We start from the raw sequence: 13972 nt of genomic DNA on the forward strand, positions 1-13972 counted from the left end.
TGGGCGAGAACATCAAGTCTTAATTAAAACAAAATGCCAAAAGCAGAGTCATTGAGAATATGTAAACCCAGAGTATAAAATATTACATGAATTCAACTAAAGTTACTGTAAAGCAACATTCTTTTAAAGAAAGGAAAATGTACTGAAAAAAAAATAATACTGATAAGTGGATCCATCTCGCATGGTGCACAAGTGTTCTAGACATTGTTGAAGTCTATATTGACAAAAATATAGCTGCAAAAATCATGGATCTCATGTTCAACCCTGCAAAAACAAGGTCATTGGATGATTAGAGCAAGTTTAAGAATCAAATTAAAGCTAATCTGATAATGCGCTCCATACCTTGTTTGCAATGTTGTTTGAGAGCCAGTCAAGCCCCTCATACAACCCTTCTCCAGAGGTAGCACATGTGCTCTGAATGTACCTGTTATAGAAAGTCATAGATTCAGCATTTGGTAGCACATGCAAGTCCTATCAATCTCCAGCACCATACTAAATAAACACATATACTTGAACATCTTACAAATAAGGTAACACAAAATAGTACATACCAGTGACGCTGACGGAGGGAGTGCAAACCAAGCTTGTCGGTAATCTCAGCAGCATTCATAGCATTTGGAAGATCTTGCTTGTTGGCAAACACAAGCAGCACAGCATCCCTCAGTTCATCCTATGCATAAATTGCAAAATTCATTCAAAATAAAGTATGAGTGAAAGGAACCAACTCCAAGATGCTAACTAAGAACAGAAAGTTGCTATACAGATCATTGCAGACTTTCAAGTGCCCCACGGGCCCATTTCCGGATGTATCTTGTGTATGCACCACCAGACATGGGCCTCCCCAAGACACAATATAATCTTAAATGAAAGAACGAGGGTGCGTGCTGCATACCTCATTCAACATGCGATGCAGCTCATCCCTAGCCTCAACAACACGATCACGATCATTACTATCAACCACAAAGATAAGTCCTTGTGTGTTTTGGAAGTAATGCCTCCACAATGGTCTGATCTGGAAGTGCAAGAAAATTGACAAGGAACAACAGAGGACATAAAGTATGTCAATATCCGAAAGACATGCCATACAAGTCATTGCATATCTGCAGATTTTAGATAACTATGTACTTGATAGCAGCAGAGCACGCAACATTTAGAATGATACTGAACAAAATATCATATCTTGGTTTTATATTTCTGTTATTCTAGAATATGAACATTTAGTGAAAAATTAGAAAAATAAGCATGGTGAATCTGAAATACTAGTAAGAGAATGAAAATATAATTCCAAAACCACAAATGCTCTTTCTATAACTTGCCAAGTTTAAGTAAGGTCAGTGTGAAGTCAGCAAAACTCAAAGTAGAAGAACTTGAAAATCATCTTCTAATATCAGATACTGAAAAGAGCATAGCACTTTGTTTTAAGGCACTAAGTACCTTGTCCTGACCCCCGACATCCCAGACAGTGAAGCTTATGTTCTTGTATTCAACAGTCTCCACATTGAATCCTGATAAAGAAGGAGTTATTGCAAATAACATTAAGAGCAGTAGCTTGAATCACTACAAATAAGACAGACGTGTCAGCAGAACAACCATGCTTCTAGAAACAGAGGACATAATTGTGGTGCATAGCTGTTTGCAGCAGAAAGTGGATCTAGAATATTAAATATATCTTGAAACAGAACATAAGTAGTCTTGAAGGGTTCCTTATATCTTACTCATGCTGAAGATGGAAGTTTGACATGCTCTGAATCAACAACAAATATTCGGGACATCTCTTAAATATATAGTTTGCTGAAGAAAATGACCAACGAAGGAAATGGGACCCTTTAAACTTCTGACCAAGTGTTTCTATGTCGCTTTTTGAAGTTAAGCTCTCTTTACGGTTTTACAACTGGTCATAGAAGGTTATCCCTGCAGTTAAACAGTGTGATTTTGATTTGCCACTAGGTTCTAGTGAGATAATGTCAGTCTGCAGAAAGAAGGACTGCTAGCAAGTATATTGCTGAAGAATCAGTTAGATTTGTATTTTTCTGGGGTCATAGTTGATACCTTCTGTTTAAAGTAATAAATTTTTCAGACAAGAAAATAGTTTTGATTAGTGGCTTGTCTGGTTTGGAATTTAATTGGTGGTTAAATGTGTTCAACAAGCTCCACTACTATATAGTATTCCATTGGAGACTACTGCAGAAACTCTACAATACTATGATCGGGCAACGGATGTTGTGGGGATGGCGTATGTCTTGTATTCCATTGTTCATATCAAAAGTGTGTAATGGAGTGATGAAGCCAGCTCACTTACGAAATTCTAAGGATGATTTGTGTTCACGTTGGTACTTCAGGATACTTAAGGGTGTAGCTTAAATTGTGTGTTTAATATAGAGATGTTTAGGCAGAAACTACTCAAAACAAAAACACAGTGACAGTGATACGATAATAGCGATATATCAGTCCTGCGAGCAATAAAACATGTATAGTACAACACACAAGATAAATTACCAATGGTAGGAATAGTGGTAACAATCTCTCCCAGCTTGAGCTTGTACAATATTGTGGTTTTACCAGCTGCATCAAGACCAACCATCAGAATACGCATCTCCTTCTTGGCAAACAACCGGCTGAAAAGCTTCCCGAATGATAAACCCATCTTTTTTTCAATGCCTGTCAGGACCAAAATTAAGATTCAAATTACCACACAAATTCACCCGTTAAGCTTAAGCCAACAGATTAGGTTACATAAATGCACAATCATGAACAAAATTATGATCTGAAGCCAACAAAAATCCAAATTATGGTGTCTGATCTTCAGGCTTCATTTTCGCTGCATTAGATGTATCAAAAAAACCAACTATTGGATCCTTTTCAAAAGATCTCATCATAAATTTCAATTATCCATGAGAGATGCATCGCAACAGGTTTAAAAATCGATAGAATCGACGACCAATCGGATCTTACATAACTAATAAAAATCCGGATCCAGAAGAAGAACCCAAATCAAGATCCAAAAAGAAAGAAGAACCCAAATCATACGGAGATTAAATCAGTCGAATAAAAATACAAGAAATCAAAGAAAGATGAAAACTTTATCAAATTCCCAGATCTAAAAGGCCAAATTCCAGATCTCCAATTCAGTAAACTCTTCAATGAAGAAAGAGATACATACATAAACTCTGTCAAAATCAATTGTTATGAACCAAATCGACGTGTGTGTGAAAGATAGATGCAATTCAAAGGGGGAAAGAGAGATCTTACAATGATGAAGAAGGAATCACAGAGAGAGAGAGGGGGGGCAGTAGATCTAGAAAAAACTGCCCTTTGTATATAATTGACAAGAAATGGGAACCTTTGGATGTTCTCTTGTTGTTTTAGAAGCCTCTAATATTTTAATGTCAACCCTATTATTAAATTGTCACAATTTTGAATTTTCAAATACTCTATTTAGGATTCTTTTACTAACGTAAATAATAAAGTTGGTGTTATATTATAAATTGTATAGGTTAAAATTGTTGTAAACACATTGTGACCCCAAATGTTTTCCTGAGTTGTGATTCTTCTTGGTTTTTTATGGAACACGTGTACGATATTACGTTAGTTACAAAATTCTCTAAGAAATTCAATCAAGCGATTGAACAATGGAAAAGAAATTAGTGAACAGATTCATATAAAAGTAAAACACAATTATATAGACATTCAACTTTCAAAATTATTATGTAGCTCCATAAATGTTTTATTAATGCATTAAGTAGTTCAAAATGAGTACTTTTTCTCAAACTTTTTTTATGTTTAGCTAAGAAATTATTCAAATTGGAGATTTTCATTTACCATTATATCATAATTTTTTTTTCCAATTAGTGTTAAATATGAAAAATCGACCTACCGAACTACTGAATTATTATTGTGATGAATTAATTATTATGTTATGTATTGTATTATGTTTTATATTTAAATTATTATGTTATGTATGTAATTTTAAATTAAAGTTTTCATCTTATCATTTTAATTTTGTTCATTTTTTATAGTGAAAATTAATAATAAAATAAAGCTATACTATTGACTAAAATTAGAAAAAAAATCAAAATATTTTAATTTGGGATGAAAGTAATATATATAAATAATCTATTTTAAAAATTATTGTGTTACATTGAAAAATAATTATGAATATTAGATATTTAATCAATGACATTATATATAAAATAATATGTTAATTAAAAAATAATAATAAAATATTAAAAAAGTGAAAATTTTCTAGAAATAAAGAGTAGAGTCTAAAATAGAGAGGATTGGGGTGTCCATTCTCTATTTCATGCGATTGCTTTAAGAGGAGCTTTCCTACTACTGACTCGTCTGCTGGTGGAGATCCAACCTCTCACCAACTAGGTAAAATGAAGTAGTCAACTGATTAAACTAGTAAAATTCCTCCTCGAGTCGAATTTGGAAGACTAAAAAATACTCCTATTAAATAACATTTGGTTTAAATCATATGCAGCTCTTCAAAGTTGTTTGCATACTTCACTTAGACAACTATAGGATGTCCCTATTGAACACCTCAGTGGTTCAAAAGTCATGCATATTTGACACAAAATGTTTACATGTCAATAAACGTGTGGTTTACTCTCTTTAAGCGCATAAATGTACCAAAATATTTTTTTATTATTAATTTTTACAACAAAATTAATATTTTTTTAAAAAGGAAATAATTAACAAAAAGAAAAGGAAGAAAGAGTCGTCTTCTTCCACTGCATCCCAATATTCCCTAACGTATAACTATGCTCAATTCTCATCCACCATTTTCATCAATTATTTACGCACATGCACAACCCACCCCATTCCCTGCCCCTCTCTCTTTCTCTCACACTTTATGGTTCTTCTCTTGCTTTTTTTTTTTTTCTTATGTAGATCTATGTCTCAAATATTGATCCGGCAAATTATTTGTTACCAAAAAATGTTATGATCATAATCATTCCACAACCAAAGACACAAAGGTGATGCAGCTTATGCCGGCGAAAGGAATAAAAATGAATGAAGGAGAAGAAAGAGGTAAGGCCATGATTTGTTGGCGTCGTAATTGCCATCGACGCCGATTAAGAGGAAATGGGTCTGGCGGGGGGTTAAATAAAAAAAATAAAATTATTTCTAAGTTATTTAAATAGAGCTTTTTAAAAAAATTGAACTCAAACCACGTGTCATCATTTTACTGGTGGGTAGTTTTTTTGGAAAATTCTTTTTATTTATTTTTTAGTTAATAAATAAACCAAAATAGTTATTTTTTAAAATATCATTTTTAATTAATTTTTGAATTCAAATCACACATCTCATATATTTGGCTGATTGTCAAAAATTGTCAAATAGATATAAATTTTAAGGGGTACAAATATTCCATAGATATAAGCCCTAGTTGAAGTGTGTAAATGAATTATGCAGACAACCCTTTAAGATTTTGTTATAAAGTTGTGGAGGCCTAAACTTCTTAACCAAACAAAATAGTTCAAACTCCAGCAGTATCGAAAAGCAGCATTAACTAAAACCAACGAAGACTGGGAGGGAATCTCGAGTCTTAACTAAAACAAAATATCGAAAGCAGAGTCATTGAGAATATGTAAACCCAGAATGTAAAATATTACATGAATTCAACTAAAGTTACTGTAAAGTAACATTCTTTTAAAGAAATGAAAATGTACTGAAATAAAAAATAGTGATAAGTGGATCCATTCAGCAGGTGCACAAGTGCTCTAGACATTGTTTGAAGTCTATATTGACAAAAATATAGCTGCAAAAATCATGGATCTCGTGTTCAACCCTGCAAAAACAAGGTCATTGGAAGATGAGAGCAAAATTAAAGTGTCAAATAAAATCTAATACGATATGCCTCACTCCCATACCTTGTTTGCAATGTTGTTTGAGAGCCAGTCAAGCCCCTCATACAACCCTTCTCCAGAGGTAGCACATGTGCTCTGAATGTACCTGTTATAGAAAGTCATAGATTCAGCATTTGGTAGCACATGCAAGTCCTATCAATCTCCAGCACCATACTAAATAAACACATATACTTGAACATCTTACAAATAAGGTAACACAAAATAGTACATACCAGTGACGTTGACGGAGGGAGTGCAAACCAAGCTTGTCAGTGATCTCAGCAGCATTCATAGCATTTGGAAGATCTTGCTTGTTAGCAAACACAAGCAGCACAGCATCTCTCAGTTCATCCTATGCATACATTGCAAAATTTATTCAAAATAGGGTACGAGTGAAAAGAACCAACTACAAGTTAATTAGAACAGAAAGTTGGTAAATAGTAAATACAGATCATTTCAGACTTTTAAATGCTCCATGGGGCCTATTCTGGATGTATCTTGTGTATTGCACCAGACATGGGCCACCCCAAGACACAATATAATCTTAACCGAAAGAATGAGAGGTGTGTGTTGCATACCTCATTCAACATCCGATGCAGCTCGTCTCTGGCCTCAACAACACGATCACGATCATTACTATCAACCACAAAGATAAGTCCTTGTGTGTTTTGGAAGTAATGCCTCCACAATGGTCTGATCTGGAAGTGCCAAAAAATTGACAAGGAACAACAGACAACAAAAAGTAAGTCAATATCCGAAAGAAGTCATTGCATGACTGCAGATTCCAGATAAGTATATGTACTTGACAGCAGCAAAGAACGCTAGAAGTCAATGAACAGAAGAAAAGATCATTTCTTGGTTTTATATTTCTGTTATTCTGGTGGCTGGTGGGTACGAACATTTTGCAAAAAAATCGGAAAAATAGGCATGGTGAATTTGAAAACTAGTAATAGAAAGAAAATATAATTTCAAAACCAGAAATGCTCTTTCTATAACTCGCAGCTTAGTAAGGTCAGTATGAAGTCAGACAAACTCAAAGTAGAAGAACTTGCAATCATCTTTTAATGTCAGATACTAAAAAGAGCATAGTACTTTGTTTTAAGGCACTAAGTACCTTGTCCTGACCCCCGACATCCCAGACGGTGAAGCTTATGTTCTTGTATTCAACAGTCTCCACATTGAATCCTGATAAAGAAAGAGTTATTGCAGATAACATTAAGAGCAATAGCTTTAATCAGCACAAAATAAGACAAACGTGTGTCAGCAGAACAAACCATGCTGCTAAAAAAAGAGGACATAATTGTGGTGCATAGCTGTTTGCAGCAGCAATTGCATCTAGATTATCAAATATATAATGAAGCAGAAAATAGGACAAATTTATCTAACAATTTACAGAAGACAAGCCAGTCATTCATGTAAAAAGTGATGCACCCTTGCCCGGTAGCTGCAGAATTGCTTTCTGTACCCTGATTTATCAACAAACGTCTTGAGGGGTTCCTTATATCTTAATACATGCTGAGGATGGAAGTTGGCATGCTCTGAATTATCAAAAAAAGTTTGGGATGTTTCTTATATTAATAGTTTGCTGAAGAAAATGACTAGCGAAGGATATGGGACCCTTTTAACCTTATGAAAAAGTGCTTTCTATGTCACTGGTTGAACCTAAGCTCTCTTTACAGTTTTACAACTGGTCATACAAGATTAGTGCCTGAAGTTAGACAGTGCTGCTTTTCATTTGCTACTAGGTTCAGTCTGCAGAGAGGAGTCCTTGCGATTATATTGCTGAAGAATCAGTTAGATTTTTTCTTTCTGGGGGCTCAGTTGATAGCTTCTTATTAAAGTAATAAATTTTGCAGACCAGAAGGTAGTTTCGACTGTTGACTTCGCTAGTTTGGAATTTAATTGGTGGTTAAAACAATGTGTTCAACAAGCTCTACTACTATATAGCATTCTATTGGAGGCTATTGCAAGGAAACTCTGCAATACTATGATTGGGCGTTGGATGTTTTGGTGATGGCAGGAATCTTGCACATGTTCTTAGGATGCTTTGTATTCACTTGGACACTTAAGGCTGTAGCTTAAATTGTAGGTATAACATACAGATGTTTTGGCAGAAACTGCCAATTACAAAAACACAATGACAATGCTAGGATAATAGGCATCTATCAGTTCTGCAATCAACAAAACATGTATAGTACACACAACATAAATTACCAATGGTAGGAATGGTGGTAACAATCTCTCCCAGCTTGAGCTTGTACAATATGGTGGTTTTACCAGCTGCATCAAGACCAACCATCAGAATACGCATCTCCTTCTTGGCAAACAGCCGGCTGAAAAGCTTCCCGAATGATAAACCCATCTTTCTTCAATGCCTGTTGGACCAAAATTAAGATTCAAATTACCACACAAATTCACCTATCAATCAAGCTTAAGACAACATATTTTATTGAATCAAGAGGTTACATAAATGCACAATACAAAATTATGATCCTAAGCCAACATAAATCCAAATTATGGCGTGGTACTCCTCTTAACATACTGATCTCATCCGTCATTTCAATACATTTGATGTATCAGAAGATTTCATCATAAATTTCAATAATCCTTTATTCATCGAGAGATCTAGTAGCAACAAGTTTAACAATCAAAAGAATCAAGAACCCCTCTACTAAAATCGGATCTTGGGCAATGGCATAACTAATAAAATCCGGATCCGTTCGTCAAAAAGACGAAGAACCCAAATCAAGATCCTAAAAAGAAGAAGAACCCAGATCAAAAACGCATACGGAGATCAAATCAGTAGAGGAAAAACACAAGAAATCAAAGAAAGATGAAAACTTTATCAAATTCCCAGATCCAAAAAGCAAAAATCCAGATCTCCCATTCAACAAACTTTTCAATCAATAAAGAGATACATACATCAACTTTGTCAAATCAATTGTTAAGAACCGAACGACGTGTCTGTGATATATAGATGAAATTCAAATGCAATAGAGGAGAGAGATCTTACGGTGATGAAGAAGGAATCACAGAGAGAGAGAGGGGGCAGTAGATCTAGAAAAAGACTGCCCTTTGTACAATTGACAAGAAATGGGCAATTTTGGAGGTTCTCTTCTTGTTTTAGCGAAAGCCTCACGTATTTTAATGTCACTCCTAATAAATTGTCACGATTTTGAATTTTTAAATTTTTTTTTTTATTTATTTTTTTTGGAAATAGGTAACTTAATTTTCAAATATTAAGTTACAGATTTGGATTCTATTCTATTAGGCTCTTCACCATATATTAGAGTATTTAGGTTGAATTTTTTTAAATATTAAATTGTATTCTTGTAATTTTTGTAAATAATATTTATATATAAAATATAATTTACGAATTACCTCTCTTGATTTCTAAAATTCGCAAAATTATTCAACTTAATTAATTTACTTTAAGCAATCAACAAAATTTGCTCTAAAAAAATAATATCACATAATAAATAGTTAAGTGAATGTTATAAATTAGATCTTGTATACAAGATATTATATGCTATTATCCTTGGCATTTTTTAAAGGGCAACTTTCACATATAGCAAACAAAAAATTCATATTTGTATAATATAGCAAACTTTGCATAATTGCGCTCCATAGCAAACATAAAAACTGTATAATTCGCTATACATATACAAGTGTATAATTCGCTGGCCTATTTCGCTGCAATTGTATAATTTGCTTTGCATATAGTTGAATCGAATTAAAATATATGTATATTGCATAATTATAAGTTTATAGCAAAAAGATATATGTTTTTCTCGCTTTATACAAAAACAGAAACACAATATATACACTTCTGTTGTATAAAGCTAGAGAAAATTGTATTTCACTGCAATTGTATAATTCGTTGGCTTTTTTCTCTGCAATTTTTGAAGTAAAATGTTTGTAAATTGTATAATTAAGTGTATAACACGAAGATATACATTTTTGCATGTGTATATACAATTTTCTCTCGCTTTATACAAAACAGAAACTGAATTATACACTTTTGTGTATAAAGCGAGAGAGGCGAGAATGGGAGAGTGGCGAGCGAGACTTCTGGGAGAGAGACGCCTGGCAAATTTTTGCCAACGTTTGCTATGGAGCACAATTAAATCAAACCCTAGCTATTCCATTTAATTTAGGTTATTAGTTTGCTGTTTTATACAATTTTCCCTTTTTTAAATTCTATTGTATAGTATCATTTTTCGATTATTATTATACATAATGATGATATATGCTTGATAAATAAACATCTTCAATATGAGTCGTATATATGAAATTTGACTCAGGAAAAATAAATTCCGAGGAGAAAAAGTTGTTGTTGAGGGATTTTATCATTATAAAGTTGGTAGTTATTGATCGTTGGGTATTTATGTTGGTTGATGGTTGATATAAATATGGGATTGTTTAAGCTTAGATTAGAAATTTTGAAAAAAGATTAGTCCTTTCGTTTAAAAAAGATTGACCTTTTATTTTTAATCTGTTTAAAAAGAATGACATTTTTTTTAAGAACTTTCCATGTGGCATGTTTAAGGCTACAAGATCAGAGGGCAATTTTGTAAATTTGAGATAACTTTAATTTAGGATTAAAGTTATTGTTTAGTATTATTTCCTACGTCCATTTTAATTGTTATGTTGCACTTTTTGAAAATAATTTGATCGAATTTTAAAGTTAAATTTGACTACATTAATTCGATATTTTAAACAAAAATTTAAATATTTCAAAATTATGCGAAAAGTACTATAAATCAAATTATTTACATATCAATATAATGAAAAAAGTATATTGTAAAATGATAACCAAAGTTATTATCTTTTAACTCTAGAAAAGAGAAATTATGACAATCAAAAAATAAAAATAAAAAATATCATTGACTGAAAATTAAAGTGAGAGTACATATTAATGTGATAAAAATATAGTATGAGATATTGTAAGCTGTTCAGAGTATTTGCAAACTATATATATAAAAAAAAAAGTAGATGATATCACACAAAATTGAAAGCAAAACATCAAGACATAATAATATGTGTACCTGATAATTTTCTAAGTAAATAAATTCTCAATTCGAGTACATGTCATAATTATAATCAAATGAATCGAATTAGAAATTAAAAAACTGTATCAAAGCATATAAGCAGACTTAAACCACGTGAAAAAGAAATTGGCCTTGTGACAAACAAAACCAAAGTCTAAATTTTACTTCCTCCCTTCCGATTTATTCGTCACGTTTCATTTCTTCATCGTTAAATAGTTTAAATTTGATCAAAAATTTGTTTACAGAATCTTCAATTTTTTTTTTTAAAAAATATGCATTTGTAAACTACGTAAATAGTACTACAAGTCACAATAATTGACAATTGAAAAATTTATGAAAAACCTATGATTAAAAATAACCTTGATTTGAATCTCGAAATTTAAAAGGTATCATAAAACCTTTTAAATCATTGATTTTTAATTTGTTCCATTTTTTTTTATTTTTTTGGTATGTATCAAGATATAACAATGAAAAGAGGTCATTATATTTGTGAAGCAAGAACAATGGTAATAATGATACAACAAAGTTTTTAGGAGTTGCTCAGCTAAATAACATTCTTCTACAACTACTTGATAAAGTCCATGCATTTTTAATGCTGCAACTGCATTTCCATGTCCTTTTTCTGTTTTTCTTTTTCAATATCACCAATTTCTTCATCAAATTCTATTGGAAGCAGCTTCAACTCATTATTTTTTCCCCAAAGTACTCCATAAAGTCCCAATACTATCAGAATTGACCCTATAACCCTGAAAAATAAATTAATTACCAAAAATACACATTAATTAATTAGTCCAAATAATGACGATGAATGTGTAGACTTTAATTTAATAAATTAACTTACGTTCCGATGTAGATTTTCTCTTGAAGCACACCCCAGCTGAGAATTGCTACAATTACTAGCAATAATGGATTGAATACTGAAACATACAATGGACCTTTTCTTTCTATGCACCATGACATTAAGCAGTAAGCTAATGCAGTGCACACCACTCCCTGTAAATTTAAATTAAAATAACGCGTTTTATTAATTAGTCATATATTTTTTAAAATAACTTGTTATAGTGTATATAAATTAAATACGTACGGAGTAAATAGAAGAGACAGCTCTGATGCTATGGCTCAAAGACCAATCAGATATATTATGATCAAAGCAAATTCCAACAATCACACATTGAAAACTAGCCATTAGACACATCAAAGCTGAGCTAGAATAAGGAGCTGCATACACCATGCTTAGTTTTGCCTGACCAAAAATAATAATAATAATAATAAAATATCAATTGAATAGTAAAAATTAAAATCTTGGTGAAAAATAAAATTTGTTACCTGAAGGATAGACCAAATTCCCCAAGAAACAGCACTAATAATGAGTAGAAAAGGGCCTAATATGAAATTTTCATGGGTTGTGGTGCTTTTATTTTGTGTCATGTCTTGTGCATATTTCCAATGGATGTTTGGTTGATCAATTGGAACAATAGATCCATGGTAAAATGACAATAACATAGCACCACCAACACATAATATTGTACCTAACATTTTTGCTTGTCCTGCTTTACTCCCAAGTCCCACTCTTTCTAGCCTGTCAAAATTTACAAAGTTTGAATCTCGAAATTTCAACGAGTAATTAATTAAGTAAGTAAGTAAGTAATGAGGTCATGATAATGATTACCCAAAGGGGATAGCTAGAAGAAAAGTGACAGCTGGGGTTAGATTTGACAAAGCACATGAAATAGTTGGAGTTGTATTCTTGAGGCCAACAAAGTATGTTATTTGGTTCATACTAACCCTGAAAAATCATATCAATTGAGCCTTTCATCAGATTTTTACTTTTTACAATTTCATTTCATTAGAAATTAAAGTTGAATAAGTGACTCACCCAAAAATAGAGCACAAGAAAATCTGGAAAAGGATGGATGGAGTTAACTTTGGCCTTGTTTTTCTGCACAAAACATATACGTAAATCTCACTTCAAATATTAGATGAAAATAGAAAGAAAAAAGAAAAAAAACGTACGCAATCCAAATTAGTGTCCAAAAGCAAATATATTTTGTACAACTAAAAAATGATTAGTTGCTATATATCATTTTCCTAGCGTTATGTGATTATATTTCTGGCTAAACTATAGTAGATAACAAAATAAAAAAAATTGTACGAAATAACAAAGAATATTAATCAACCTAATAATATCTTGTTGTAAATTTGTTTCTTCCATCTTCTTTCTCCTTCACAATGAAAAAGATACATACCTTTTTTAACCCCCCAAAAAAAAAAAAGATCAAGAAAATGCAAGATTTTTGGCATAAAGAAGGTGAAAATGAAGAAGTAAGCTAGTTAAGCCATGTCTATTTCGTGAACCATTTGCATGGTTCCAAAAATTTAAAAAAGTCACGAAAAAATCACCCAACCAAAATAATATGCATGCAATTTTTAAGCTTTCTTGGAAAAAGAGATTGAAAATAGAAGCCATAAATGGTACAGACTGTAGATAAAGTTTGTACCTTTCCAAGAAATATGCAAATGGTGCAATTGCAATGGTAGCAAATATTTGTCTGTAAGCTACATGAACAAAAGGGTTCATGCCTGAATCCATTGCAAGCTTTGAAATAATATTCATCCCTGCATACCCTAATTGTACAATCACCATAGTCAACAAAGGCAACAAGTCATTCCCCATATTTAAAATCTTCTTCTCCAACTTCTTCTTGACAATAAACAAGAAGAAAAGGAAAATGAAGAAAGAAGAGAAATGAAAGATTTAACTAAAGAAAAAGGGCCGGGTTGGTTAGTTTTTATAATGAGAAGTAGTGTTTGTTATGTGTGAGAATAAATATATATATATACAAGAAAAATTAAAGGGCTTTTGTGAAGTTCAAGAAATGACCTGTATACTCAGAAAAAAACAAACAAGAACCGTCGATAGGGTGTGAGGGTGGTAGGGGTAGGGGTACGATAAAAAGAGATGGATTCAAGATTTAAAGTAATATTTTTACATTAATATATAGGTATATTGAGTTTATTAATTAAATATTTGTAACATTTGAGTACAAGTCAAACCTACTCAGTACTTTA

At 32.2% G+C, this 13972-nt stretch overlaps 3 protein-coding genes across 5 annotated transcripts; all 3 read right to left on the bottom strand.

Moving 5' to 3' along the window:
• On the bottom strand, positions 1 to 3650 carry LOC104644826 (ADP-ribosylation factor 1). Of its 2 annotated transcripts, none has more exons than XM_010315398.4 (7): positions 3250 to 3650; positions 2497 to 2658; positions 1435 to 1505; positions 893 to 1012; positions 552 to 670; positions 343 to 424; positions 1 to 264 (listed from the first exon to the last, which is right to left on the bottom strand). In XM_010315398.4, the coding sequence occupies exons 2-7, from the start codon at positions 2642 to 2644 to the stop codon at positions 259 to 261; spliced, it is 546 nt and encodes a 181-aa protein (XP_010313700.1). In that variant the 5' UTR covers positions 2645 to 2658; positions 3250 to 3650; the 3' UTR covers positions 1 to 258. The 2 variants fall into 2 exon arrangements, with proteins under 2 accessions (XP_010313700.1, XP_010313704.1); XM_010315402.4 differs by having other exon boundaries at positions 3161 to 3373.
• Positions 3651 to 5566: 1916 nt separating this feature from the next.
• On the bottom strand, positions 5567 to 9118 carry LOC101249410 (ADP-ribosylation factor 1). The gene is made up of 7 exons (XM_010315414.3): positions 8866 to 9118; positions 8067 to 8227; positions 6967 to 7037; positions 6431 to 6550; positions 6086 to 6204; positions 5877 to 5958; positions 5567 to 5794 (listed from the first exon to the last, which is right to left on the bottom strand). Exons 2-7 carry the CDS (start codon positions 8212 to 8214, stop codon positions 5789 to 5791), a joined length of 546 nt encoding a protein of 181 aa, XP_010313716.1. The 5' UTR covers positions 8215 to 8227; positions 8866 to 9118; the 3' UTR covers positions 5567 to 5788.
• Positions 9119 to 11365: 2247 nt separating this feature from the next.
• LOC101256713 (WAT1-related protein At1g09380) lies at positions 11366 to 13711 on the bottom strand. 2 transcript variants are annotated; one of them, XM_004230284.5, is made up of 7 exons: positions 13402 to 13711; positions 12780 to 12842; positions 12573 to 12689; positions 12230 to 12482; positions 11988 to 12146; positions 11745 to 11896; positions 11366 to 11649 (listed from the first exon to the last, which is right to left on the bottom strand). In XM_004230284.5, exons 1-7 carry the CDS (start codon positions 13575 to 13577, stop codon positions 11493 to 11495), a joined length of 1077 nt encoding a protein of 358 aa, XP_004230332.1. In that variant the 5' UTR covers positions 13578 to 13711; the 3' UTR covers positions 11366 to 11492. The 2 variants fall into 2 exon arrangements, with proteins under 2 accessions (XP_004230332.1, XP_025888721.1); XM_026032936.2 differs by lacking the exon at positions 13402 to 13711 and adding an exon at positions 13081 to 13162.
• Positions 13712 to 13972: the final 261 nt, after the last annotated feature.

The sequence above is a fragment of the Solanum lycopersicum genome, chromosome 1 (assembly GCF_036512215.1).
Source record: "Solanum lycopersicum chromosome 1, SLM_r2.1".
NCBI classification, from domain to species: domain Eukaryota; kingdom Viridiplantae; phylum Streptophyta; class Magnoliopsida; order Solanales; family Solanaceae; genus Solanum; species Solanum lycopersicum.

Coding starts and splice junctions, on each gene's coding strand:
- LOC104644826 (XM_010315398.4), bottom strand. CDS start 2,644: ATGGGTTTATCATTCGGGAAGCTTTTCAGCCGGTTGTTTGCCAAGAAG. Junction 1,506..2,496: donor TACCACTATTCCTACCATTG/GTAATTTATCTT, acceptor CTTCTTTATCAG/GATTCAATGTGGAGACTGTT. Junction 671..892: donor TGCATCGCATGTTGAATGAG/GTATGCAGCACG, acceptor ATTTATGCATAG/GATGAACTGAGGGATGCTGT.
- LOC101249410 (XM_010315414.3), bottom strand. CDS start 8,214: ATGGGTTTATCATTCGGGAAGCTTTTCAGCCGGCTGTTTGCCAAGAAG. Junction 6,551..6,966: donor ATGTCGGGGGTCAGGACAAG/GTACTTAGTGCC, acceptor TGGCACTTCCAG/ATCAGACCATTGTGGAGGCA. Junction 6,205..6,430: donor TGCATCGGATGTTGAATGAG/GTATGCAACACA, acceptor ATGTATGCATAG/GATGAACTGAGAGATGCTGT.
- LOC101256713 (XM_004230284.5), bottom strand. CDS start 13,577: ATGGGGAATGACTTGTTGCCTTTGTTGACTATGGTGATTGTACAATTA. Junction 12,147..12,229: donor GAATTTGGTCTATCCTTCAG/GTAACAAATTTT, acceptor ATTTTTGGTCAG/GCAAAACTAAGCATGGTGTA. Junction 11,897..11,987: donor CTGTCTCTTCTATTTACTCC/GTACGTATTTAA, acceptor TTAAATTTACAG/GGAGTGGTGTGCACTGCATT.